General features: G+C 46.3%; 1 protein-coding gene across 4 annotated transcripts in view; it reads right to left on the bottom strand.

The window, feature by feature from the left end:
• Window positions 1-887: 887 nt before the first annotated feature.
• Window positions 888-12,867, bottom strand: part of LOC105492377 (dopa decarboxylase) — a 106,291-nt gene continuing 94,311 nt past the window's right edge. For all 4 annotated transcript variants that reach the window (XM_011759432.2, XM_071095190.1, XM_011759433.2 and 1 more), the window contains exons 12-15: window positions 9,919-10,017; window positions 7,426-7,527; window positions 3,436-3,654; window positions 888-1,290 (exon numbers count right to left, since the gene is read on the bottom strand). In XM_011759432.2, coding sequence (XP_011757734.1) covers window positions 3,454-3,654; window positions 7,426-7,527; window positions 9,919-10,017 — 402 coding nt within the window. In that variant the 3' untranslated portion in view covers window positions 888-1,290; window positions 3,436-3,453. The remainder of the gene's footprint in view (window positions 1,291-3,435; window positions 3,655-7,425; window positions 7,528-9,918; window positions 10,018-12,867) is intronic.

Here is a 12,867-nt window from a genome sequence, read left to right on the forward strand (position 1 = left end):
ACTGGAGCCCTTGCAGCAATCTTAACTCAAGGGTTGAAAAATAATCTTGTAAAATTTAGACATCCCAGCCTCAACTCAAGCAGAGTGCTCCACACTCCACTGGTCCTAACAAGGGTGGCCCCTGGTGGGCCCCAAAAACAGCCTCTGTCCCCACATCATGGTGGAGGTCAGGTCTTAATTTGCTGTTGGGTAGAGAACAAATGACCTGAATAAATTAAATGGGGAACTACTTGGCATCTGACATATTTCCAGATTTTTGAGTAATAGATCATATCATTCACTTAGTTCACATAGATATCGGAGGTCTTTGAAATTCAAATATACTTACTAATAACCCAAGGACCCTTTCTGAGAGTGCCTTGATAGTTCTATAGTCTTCAAAGGACAAGAACTCATCTTTGGATTAAAACACATGTTTCTAAAAGCAAAATGGTTCCCAATACAGATAGTAAACTTAAAGTGAGATTGAGTAAATACCACATCCTTGTCGGAATTTATGTTTACAGAAGCACTCTTCAGTTGCTTATCAATCATGATACTATAGGACAGATAGACTTGTCAGACCAGAAAATCAAGACCCAGAAAGCCAGAGAATCCTTCCCATCACAGCAGAGACTTCAATCTCATTGCTCCAGGTTGTTTCTTGATTCTAACTTTATTTCCACAGAAGTTGAAGTCATCTCCAAGTAAAACTTCTGTATTGTTAATGTATCCAGAACAGTGCCTGACATACACTAGGCACTCAATGAACATTTGCTGAATAAATTAATGCCGTTTAAAAACATCCCAAGGATGCTGTATCTTTTTCTACTTTGGAGGGAATGTCTGTATCACAAGAATAAATTTGATACAACATAGAACAAGATGATCATCTGACACAATTACTATTTCACTTGAATTGTTTATTAGGCATTTAGCCACATGACAAAGGACAATTTAAAGACCACAGATATAATTTCAAGTTGCATGAACATAGACTGCCCTGGAAAATATGTCAGTGAGGCTTTCCTGCCACTTCTGATGGCTGCAAGAACATGAAAATCTATGATGTTTTAATCAACAAAAATCACAGCTGATGAATAAAAGCTATGGCCACGAAGATTAACTTTTTATATAGCAAATAATATTTCTTTGTTGATGAGACACTAAGCAGACAAAATCACAGCCCTCTGGATAACTTTGGAGAAAGACATGGGAAGCCACAGACAGACTCGGTTCCACGAAGCCAGGATGATATTTATTTGCTTCTTATTCCAGTTTTCAGGTATATCTCGCTTCAACTTTTGATTCCTACAGGGAAAAAAATAGCATGAGCATATGGCTCCATTAAAAAAATAAAGAAGAATTGCATGTGCTTCTTATTCGAATATAAAGAATGAATATATAATTTCCCCAAAAAACAGAGACAATTGTGCAATGTCAAAGAGTTTAAACTTAATAAAGGAATTTTTATTGCCAATCTGGCTTCTCTGATGAAAATTGTATTAGTGTCAACTAGAATCTCTGCCTAATTTTCTACCTCTGTAAAATATGATTAGTTCCTACTTTCTCTCAGAACTATAACCACATTAATATGATGTAATAAACTCAAATAAGTACAAGTAAAATCAAAGTATTAAGATTTTTATTGTTCTAATCTGTCCAAAACAACAAACATGCATTAGGACTTACTATTGTATCACATATCTTTTTAAAAATTGAATTTCATTTTTACCTTTTGAATATACAGCAAATATAATGACCCCAGAGAAACTGAGACTCTGATGAGAAATACACCTTTGTTTCTGATAAATTTTCAGAGCTACGCTCTCCACATATGTTCTTCTAGGCATGTGTCAACAAGATGCTGATATGATACAGGCTTATGAGATAGATGCAAACATGGGGTTGCAGAAATGCTAGTCGGGAGCTCTTGCCTGATAGGGATTTGTTTCGTATGGAGCTTACGGTGGTACTTCCCTCCCCTCACGCAGTCTTATGCTGAGAGCAATGGAATAACTTCAACATATAAGCCTGTCCCCACTACCTGCCAGAGATGCTTGAGATACCACTTTGGAGTTGCTCTGGGTCAGGAGGTCTTCCTCAGACCCCAGGTCTTTCTCAGTTTATGAGTGGGGAAAGGCCCTGGTTGCACCAGGGAAAGGACCTGGTTCTCAGGGTACATTTTGACTGAGAAGGTAGTTCTTTGGCCTCAACTTTCAGGAGCCATGGACAGGTCTATCACATATATGAAATATGATTTTCAACTTCTGACTTGTTGAGCACTATACTTTTTCAGATACTCACAATTAAAATCAATAGCAAAGAAGATAAAGTTGTAGGCAATCAGGAAATGCATTACATGACTTATAGATTCTAAATCCCCCACAGGTTGTAATGAACGAGCCATTGCGAAAGGAAGAGGGAGAGAGAAAGAGAAGCAGATCCTAAGGAGGGATCACAGATGTCTTCCACCAAATGGGACAAAAAAACAAACCAAAAAAAAGACAGAAACAGAGAAAGGTAGACATATCCCAACAGGATGACATTCTTAAGATAACCTAATGAAGAGACTTTCTAAGGTTGTCTGGGTTCCCAACAACATAATTTTAATTACCCTTCATATTGCCAACACTGCATTTATTTAAAATGTGTGCTTTGTTTTTACAAATTAACTGCATGCTGTCTACAGGGTTTAGCTGTGAGGGGTTTACCCCTCACAACTGCAAGAAGTCTGGTAATTGAAACACATCCTTTCTTTAAACCATCAAGAATTTGGACGGCAAGTCGTGAGTCACAATAAATTCCCTTTTTATTGTTTTCATTAGTTCTCTAAAGGTCACCAGTTTCTTATATGAGCTTGTTATGATAGTAAGTTATCTCAACAAATGCTGTTTGAAGAAACCTAAAGTATTATAGAGATGGATGTAAGAGAATAAATAGTAAAAATCTAAATTTTAAAAGAATTATTAAAATGTATGATTCCTTCTACTTCTCCAGAATTAACATGATTTTCTCTTCCTTTTTTTTTTTTTTTTTTTGAGACAGAGTCTCGCACTGTGGCCAGGCGGGAGTGCAGTGGCACGATCTCAGCTCACTGTAACCTCCGCCTCCCAGGTTCATGCGATTCTCCTGCCTCAGCCTCTGGAATAGCTGGATTACAGATGCGCGCCGCCACGCCCAGCTAATTTTTAGTAGAGATGGGGTTTCACCATGTTGGCCAGGATGGTCTCGATCCCTTGACCTTGTAATCTGCCTGCCCTGGCCTCCCAAAGTGCTGCGATGACAGGCATGAGCCAATGCACCCGGCCTTCTCTTCCTTATTTTCAGGTAAGACAAATGCACCCTGGCAGCATTGAGTGGCCAGGTTGGGCCTGTAGCTGGGTCTGGACTCCAGGAGGACACTCTTGCTGCGGGACAAGGAGACAGGCAGAAAATGAGCCCAGGGCAGCCTACCTGCAGCTGGCTTCACTCCTACTCCCTCTCTGCTTGCAGCACGTCGGCCGCCAGCTCTTTGATGTGCTCCCAGGCCCGCTGCACATGGGCAGATTCCACAGTGCGAGAGCAGATGGCAAAACGCAGGACAAACTTGTCCCTGAGGTGACATGGAACCAAGTGGATTTTTTTGGCACTGTTTATTCTTTGCAGAAGAGCTTCATTCACTTTGTTGGAACCCTGGAGGGATTGAAAGAGAGGAACTGTGCTCAGGTCTCTGAGGACTCAAACATCAACTGGTCATGTAGGAAGGCCAGTGCTTGGCAACCTTGCCATACATCAGGAAGAAGCCAACTAAACATCCCCCTTGCATTTACGATGTTACAAAATTCAACAAAATAATAGTAACGCACCCTAAAAGACTGCATGCATCTTCTCCCCACAGATAATTTCTCCATATTCTAATGTGCCATCAAAAGATGACCCTTCCATGGTGTAAGTTTTTTTAAGGAAAATAAAGATCCCTAGATATGTCATCTACAAATGTATGAGCTTAAACAGCAGAAGTGGGGTTTCTGATGGCACCAGGGGAGGAGTCTCTAAATTCCCACGGAAACATAGAAGAGTCTCAGCAACCTAGAAAATGAAGCATAATGGTCAAGCTAGTGCTAGAATCTGGGAAGAATGTCCATGAACCACAGGACCGAGCAACCATTGGTGCCTCTCCAGACGAGCACAGCCTACCAGCCTGGGGTAGGGGCAGAGGCCCCACCCCTCCCACTATACTAGAGATGGAAGCCTGGTATCAATCAGCCAATGGGAAGCCCTTGCTGTCCCACCTGGGCCCTGCTTCCACAGCAGCCAGTCTCCTGACACTTCACCTCCACCTCCCTTTGCTCCTCTGTCCTTCTTCTGATTGCAGGCAGTGACTCCGTGTCTTCTAAGCCATGGAGTCTTAAATAGAACTGAATGTGGGACACTGCATCCTAGTCACCGGAACCTCGCAGGACTGCAGTTCATGGCCCTGTCTTCAGAGTGGAGAAGCAGGCAGGACAAGTAGGAAGGGGAGAGTTCTATCTACCACATGGAACCACCTCAGATGAGCACGTGCTGGATGCTGGCACCTGGCACAGAGCTGCGCAAATCCCTTGGCCTCTAGCTATGGGCCTGAGCACCCTGCTCCTGTTGTGCCCAGGTAGACAGTGATGGGTCAGAGGAAATTTGGAAACCGTGGGTGAACACCATGTCTGCGTGAATCTGGATGAGGATTCAAGGATGAAGATAGAGAAAACAAGAAATGATGGTTCCAAGGGAATGGAATGTTACCAAAAAGACTCAGCGTGAGAGCAAACATCTGCAAAGTATAGAGCACAGAAAATAGGAAACAAATTATTTAGGAAAAATGTGCTTGCCATTTTCAAACAGACTAGATAGGGCAGTACTTCCATGAAGTAGAGGCAAGAAGCCTAGCAGAGGTGGGACAATGACAATGAACAAAGTAGGCTGAGCGCACACAGATGAAGACCAAGCAAGTACTAGCCGTGATGAGGATGGAGGGAGAGGGACCATGATGCCATAGCAACATCACATCTGCTTTAGTAAAGAGCCACATGACGCACTGAAGCATTCAGCATGAGGGGCCTGAAATTCAGATTGAAGAGGATTAGACCAGGAGAGAGTGAGGCCAAAATGGCAGACGTGGAGGCAGAAAAGTGAGCCACAGTGTTTGACTCATGTGCTTCCTCCAGAAACTGGATTTGCAGACTGGAGGCACAAGCAAAGGTTTACAAAAGGAAACATTTGTCAGCTGAAAAATGCCCTGGGCTTCCTGCACGAGAGGCCTCACTATATGGCATGAGAGAAAAATGGACAGAAACCAGCACATAGATGGGTTTGGTGGCCTCTATAAATTATGCAAATAAAATAAAAGCCACAACCTTGACAACATTATGCTAAGTGAAAGAAGACAGTCATAAAAGGCAATATGTTGTATGATTTCATTTATACAAATGTCCAGAATAGACAAACCTACAGAAACAGAAAACAGATTAGTAGTCCTAAGGACGGGGAATATGGCATGACTGGGTGTGGGGTTTCTTTTCAGAGGATGAAAATGTTCTAGAATTAGATTGTGGTGATGGCTGCACAATTCTGTAGATACACTAAAAATATTCAAATGTAGCCTTTTTTTTTTTTTTTTTTTTTTTTTTTTTGAGATGGAGTCTTGCTCTGTTGCCTGGGCTGGAGGACAGTAGCACAATCTCGGCTCACTGTAACCTCTGCCTCCCAGGTTCAAGTGATTCTCCTGCCTCAGCCTCCCAAGTAGCTGGGATTACAGGTGTGTGCCACCACTCCTGACTAATTTTCATATTTGTGGTAGAGACGAGGTTTCACCATGTTGGTCAGGCTGTTCTCGAACTCCTGACCTCAAGTGATCTGGCCTCCTTGGTCTCCCAAAGTGCTGGGATTACAGACGTGAGCCACCACGCCCGGCCCAAATGTAAACTTTAAATGAACAAAGTGAATTATATCTCAATAGAACTGTTAAAAAAAATAGAATATAAAAGTCCTAGAAGAAAACTGTCAGCAAAAATAAGAATGAAAACAACTGCTTGACAGCAGATGAGTCTAATAAGTATGATGCCAACACCAAGGTTGGTTGACTGGACACATCCTGGACATGGATGGACTGAGGCTTCTCCCACAAACACCCAGAGCGTGTCTTGCCCTCTTGGTCCTCTGTGCACCTCCCAGGTCTCATCACTTGCGCTCTTCCAAGAGCTCAAGTCTCCTCTCCTGCTCTGCTATCTGCAGGCTTTCCCAAGGCTACAGCTCCTCCTTGCCTCAGAGCTCCAAGTCAGGTGAGGCAAAAGGACATGGTAGGTGGAGTGACAGTGCCACACTCTGATTGGCAGCCCCATGACAATGACACTACCCCAGACTGCTCCTTCTCCTGAGTGTCTTTAATTTGAAAAAAGAAGCCTCCTGGAAAGGCTTTAAATGATTGTGAATTTAAAGCCACCTCGGTCGGGCACAGTGGCTCACGCCTGTAATCCCAGCACTTTGAGAGGCCGAGATGGGCGGATCACGAGGTCAGAGTTTGAGACCAGCCTGACCAACATGGTGAAACCCCATCTCTACCAAAAATACAAAACTTAGCTGGGTGTGGTGGTGCACACTTGTAATCCCAGCTACTCAAGAGGCTGAGGCAGGAGAATCACTTGAACCTGGGAGACGGAGGTTGCAGTGAGCCAAGATTGTGCCACTGCACTCCAGCCTGGGCAACAGAGTATGAGACTCTGACTCAAAAAAAAAAAAAAAACTCATAAAACAGACAGAGCATTAGGTCTCACCTGGCTCTGTGCACACAAGGGAGATTACCAAGGGGCATGTGTGCAGTGCATCTTAGAGCCTTTTTGAGAACTGTATCATGATTCTCAGCAGAGATGGCTTATGCCCTAACCTGTGTGGGCCAGCCTGCCCTCACCTGGTGAACATCGGGTGAGCAAAATAACAGCACACCACAGCACAGTGTCAAACAGACTCCTGTGTGGGCATCTTGTAAAGGTACGCAGCCAGCAGCTCTGGGATGGGGCCCAAGACTGACTTTTCTAAGGAGTTCCCAGGCAATGCTGATGATGCTGATGCTGTTGATCCACAGAAGATGCTTAGATTAGTGAAGCTATGGACAGGCCACTGTCCTCCAGGGAGGGCCAGTGGCAGGGGTGTGGGATGGAGCCTTGGGGATGGAAAAATGGTAAGGATTCTGGGACCAATAAGCTGTGTAAGTGAGAAGTCTCAGGGCAGGCTTGAGGAAGCGGGAACAGCCCCAGTGCATGGAAGCAAGGCTGTGCAGCGTCGGGCAGGGCAGGTTGGTGGACTGAAGAACGCAGGTTTTGCTCTCCCATCTCTGGAGAGCCAGGGCCAGTTTTTGAGCATGGAGGTAATGGACGACACTTTCCCCTCTGTCACATTCACAGAAAATGAAGAATGGAATAGATGTAGACAAACCTTCAGCCGAAAGCAGACAAGCCCCAGAGTGACTTCCGCACAGATTTCAAAGCGGGGATCCTGGAGCACCAGTGACTCAAACTCATGGGACAGCTGGACGTGCTTGAAAGAGGAAAGGGAAAATCTGTTTCTCTCATGGCCACTTAATTCAGGACTTAACTACCTAGAAAACCTTATTAGACTGCACATGTATAATTCATTTAGTTGCTCTTGGCAATTTTCCTCAAGTGCTTGTACCATTCACTGACCAGCTGTTCCCAGGCAGGCTAAGAAACTCATTGCCTGCATTAGCAAAGGTCTAGTGTCTTCAGAACACCAACTGTCATTTTCTTCTGTTCATGGGACTATTTTTATCCCACCCAAACTGTCTTTTATAATGTTAGAATAAACACCGTGAGGAGGTATTTGAGCATTCTGGAAGAGACAATGGCTAACGCCCATCGAGTTGCTCCTCTGTGCTTCCGGTGCCAGCGCTCACCACTGCGGCATCTTCAGGACAACCCACAACACAGAGGATATCGTGATTATCCCCATTGGGGAGGACCTACGGAAACGCCACGCCATTGCGGGCAGTGGGTGGCTGGGACCAAAACACCTGTCATACGAGCGGTTCCTCGTCAAGCCACCAGAGGGCGCCAAAGACCTCGGCCTCATGGGCGATCCCGAAACCCGGTTCCCGCCCAGGGAGACAGGCTTTGAGCATCGCTGGACTCTGCTCCTAAGGCAGGCTTGGGTCCCCTTTCAGAAAGAAGTGGGGTGTGTTTTAAACAGGAGCCAGCATGATCATAACTAGTTGTCCTTGAGCTTAAACATGTCATCATTGTGGAGAGATAAATCCCTGATTTTTTGGCTTTCTGTCCCCCCAAAAACTGAATTCGTCTCAAATGGGGAGAGGGGCATTTCCTACCCGTGAATTCATATACATACTCCTTTCCCAGTTTTCGCCCCCAAACGGGTCCTCATAGTGCTCGGCAGCTCCTGGAACTGTCCTCAGGGAAGCTTTGGGAGTAGACAGTTCATGGCACATCCTAGGTGTTCTACAAAGCTTGCAAATGGATGTGTTTTTATACGCTGTGCCACAGAGAATGCGGCTGGGGACACCTGCCCCTGCACTGCTGGTTGTAAAGTGGCAACAGGACTTAAAATGGAGGATTGTCACCATCACTAAGGCTGAATATCACAGGTGTGCTTGTTCTCATGAAGCCTGGGAACCTCTGTCCATCAAGATGAGGCCACAGCTTAGGAAGGACACCGGGATCAGAGGGAGCCAGCAGAATAGCAGCAGGCCTTCTGCAGCTGGCTAAATGGGTGGCTCTAGGCAGGTCCGGGCTCATATTCAAGACTCAGTTTCCTCATTTTTTTTTTTTTTTTGAGACAGAGTCTTGCTCTGTTGTCCAGGCTCTAGTGCAGTGGCACGATCTCTGCTCACTGCAACCTCTGCCTCCCGGGTTCAAGCGATTCTCCTGCTTCAGCCTCCCAAATAGCTGAGATTACATGCCTGCCACCATGCCCAGCTAATTTTTTTTTTTTTTTTTTTTTTTTTTAGTAGAGACAGGGTTTCACTATGTTGACCAGGCTGGTCTTGAACTCTTGACTTCATGATCCCCCCGCCTTAGCTCCCAAAGTGCTGAGATTACACGCGTGAGCCACCACACCCAGCCAATTGTTTTTTGGGTTTTGTTTGTTTGTTTTGTTTTGTTTTTTTAAAGCAGGGGAGTGGGGCTTGTAGCTGATGAGTGGTTCTCAAATTTTAGTGCATAGAGAAGGTGTCTGGTTTGCTTGTTAAAACAGAGGTTGCTGGGCCCCACCACAGGCCGGCACTGCTGGTCTGGAAGCATGTCTGAGAACCACTGGTCTCGGGAATATCTATCTTATTCTGGCAATCTAGGGGAGAAAAACACATTCATTATGTTGTCATGATTGCCATTGCTCAATGAACTTCATTCTTGGCTAGATGTGGCTAAAGCACAACCTATGTGGTGTTTCTACTGTGACCATCTTCCTGGACCTGATAACCAGCAATCTGTATGAAAGTGACTTAACAGATCTTATAAATACCCTCATCTCAACAACCCAAACTACAGTCTGATTCTTTTGCCGTGTATTTGCTTATTATGACATTTGAAGGCCGGGTGCAGTGGCTCACATCTGTCAATCCCAGCACTTTGAGAGGCCGAGGCGGGTGGATCACCAGAAGTCAGGAGTTTAAGATCAGCCTGACCAACATGGTAAAACTCAATCTCTACTTAAAATACAAAAATTAGCTGGACATGATGGCGCATGCCTATAATCCTAGCTACTCAGGAGGCTGAGGCAGGAGATTCGCTTGAACCCAGGAGGCAGAGGTTGCAGTGAGCTGAGATCTCACCATTGCACTCCAGCTTGGGGAACAAGAGTGAAACTCTGTCTCAAAAAAAAAAAAAAAGAATTTATTTCTAAAGTCCCGAAAGACCTCTGCAATTTTACCCAGATAAATAATAAAAACAAGGTCACCTTGCGGATATAAGCCTGCAGTCCTTTGACTCCATACATCCTAAATACAAACCACATTTTCAAAGAGCGAAATCTTCGGCCCAGTGGTATCTGCCAGTGCTGAAATGAAACATGAAACGGACCATCAGTGAGGAAGATATTAAAAGCAGGCTTCCTTTTCGGCTCACTGGCTCACCTGTTTCTCTTGGAGGCAGCCGATTCCCAGGCGGCCACCCTGCTCCCACTGCCATGGCCTGTCTTGGATAACAGGGCCCTCAGTCATGTGGGCAGAGGCTTTCTTTGGAGATCTCCAAGAGAGAGGAACACAGACAGGGACCGTTGACCTGGGAGCCAGCAATGGTCATTGTTTTCATTCAACAGATCTTTGGGGTGTGCACAGTAGGGCCAGACCCTGGGCTGGGCCCTGGGGTTCTGTGGTGAGCAAACAGGGAAGACATGGCCCTGCCCCCAGTGAGCTCACCATCCAGTGGGGATAAGGGGGTAATTTTCATTGATGTCCTTGCTTAGGAAGGAGGGAGCCAGAACCCGCTCTTGTCTGCCACTTCTGCCCTGGATGTTCTGGCACTGTTTTCTAGAGCAACAGTGGTTCCCTTTTGGTCCCACTGATCACCATGGAGTGACCCCAAGTTCCCTCACCAGAAGACACAATGTGTGTCTCCATGCTGGGCTCCAGAAGCTTTCCCTGTCCTTCCTCTGGTTTTCCCAGACCCAGTCAGCTGACTGACCCCCACACTCTCTGAGGGATGGAGATGTGGTGAAGTGAGCAGGGAAGGACTGGGATGAGGAGGCTGTTGGGAAGTGACCATAGCAGCCCTGCATGGTCATCTTAACAGTCACATTCTATTTCAGCTATAAAGGAGATGCTGAGGAGAGCTGAGCCAGCTCCCTGCTGGGCCTGGGTGACACAGTGCAGCCAGGTGCAACACTCGAGCTCAGCTGGACCACCTGCCGGGTGGAACTGCTTAGCCGGAGTCCTGAGTCCCACACTGCTCCCCGGAAGGAGGGCTCACAGGTGGTTCTTAAAGTGTGGGTGAAGGCCGGATGCGGTGGCTCATACCTGTAACCCCAGCACTTTGGGAGGCCGAGGTGGGTGGATCACCTGAGGTCAGGAGATTGAGACCAGCCTGACCAACATGGTGAAACCCCCTCTCTGCTGAAAATACAAAAATTAGCCTGGTGTGGTGGCACATGACTGTAATCCCATCTACTTGGGAAGCTGAGGCAGAACCCGGGAGGCAGAGGTTGCAGTGAGCCAAGATGGCGCCATTGCACACCAGCCTGGGCAATAGAGTGAGACTCCATCTCAAAATAAATAAATAAATAAAATAAAGTGTGGGTGGAATGAATGAATGGCAGCTGCTTCTGAACACAAGAGAAGCAGCTCAAGGGCCCAGAGCCAGAGTTCTGCAGGAGCTTCTCAGGTCAAAAGGGAAACAGAGACCCAACCTCTGACTCAGGCATTCAGCATGGTTCCCCCCAGTTGTATGCCAAGCCCTGCCCGGTGTGTTGGCACATTATCTCCTTTGAGCTTCCTAGCAGCACTGTAAATGAGGGTTCGGATCCCTACTTTCTTGGAGCGAAAGCAGGTGTGGACAGTGACTTGTTCAATGTCACCAAGCCAGCATGCGGCAGAGCTTGAGCTGAACCTGCACACACAGTTGTCTGCTAGTAAGCACTGCGTTTGCAAGCTGCTGGGCTGCTCAAGAACTAAGCTAACTTGTCTTTTGGGAAATCTAAAAGAATAATCCCTTATCCCACCACTAGCTGACTGTCTGTCTAACTAACAGTCAGTAAAACAACGCTTCCCTGCCACGGTTCAGCACGGGCGCTGCATTCCAAAATCATTCCTGGACCGGTCATCCTCCTACAAATTAGAATGCGATTTCAGTCTAACATTTGGAAGAATACCAAGGTAAACTTAATTTCTGTGGTCCCGGAGTGAAAATGCACACCATCTAATTGAATGCTCACTCAAATGTGGCTCCAAATGTTGTCATGTTCTCTCCAGAGACTGAGTTCAATGCACTGGCCCCTCCCCCAATATGCTCTTGGGCGCCTGCAGCAGACGGCTGTGACTCCTGTGTACCCAGCCTCACCTCCTGCCAGACTAAGTTCCCAGAGGAAAGGGACTGTGTCTCATTTGCCATTTTAGTTCCAGCCCCAAGCCCAGCACCCGGCCTGGCTCGGCGCGGCCAGCCCACATTTTGTGGAATATTGTTGACGGACATACTTAAATAAATCAGGAATAAAACCCATTTTTCCCTCATTCACGGGTCATCTGAAAGGATTCTGCATGTAGAAACCAATTCATATTTGATGCTTCCCAAACATTAAATGAGCTATTTCCTGGTACTTTTTCCTCCACAGTTGATCATTTTTAAACCCGTATTTTGTCCCACTTTTGACAAGCCATCAACATCTTCCAGAAGATGCAGTTTCCTCATTCAAACAGCCTGCAGGGCTGCGTGGCTCTGTGGCTTGTGACCTGGGTCCACGGTCCTGTCTTTCAATAGGTTCAGCAAACTTTTTAACTTTTCTGAACCTCTGTCTTCTCCCCTATGAAATAGGCACAATGATGCCCACTTTGCCCAGGACCTCGCAAACTGGAGGCAAATGGTGCTGTCTTACACCTTCAGTGTGCCATTCACCGTCAGAAAGAACACAGAGCTCTCTTGCTACACCTCGCGTCCTGAACAGCCTCCTCCTGGGACTAACACTCCGTCCTCGTGTCCTCATCCACTGACAAGGGGCAGAACTACCAGGGCCTGCTCGTTCTTTTAACCCCACACTTCCTCACTGGCCTGGCAGGCAGCCCACTGTCCAGGGGTCTTCTCCCCAGCCTGATGGCTGTGACAGCCTTAGGTTTGGGTTTCCAGCCTCTTTGAACAAAATGAGAATGTCTACGATATTCCTTCCCATTCCCCGCCGAGCCCAGCAAAGCAAATGCTC

The sequence above is a fragment of the Macaca nemestrina genome, chromosome 4 (genome assembly GCF_043159975.1).
Source record: "Macaca nemestrina isolate mMacNem1 chromosome 4, mMacNem.hap1, whole genome shotgun sequence".
Taxonomy (NCBI): Eukaryota; Metazoa; Chordata; class Mammalia; order Primates; family Cercopithecidae; genus Macaca; species Macaca nemestrina.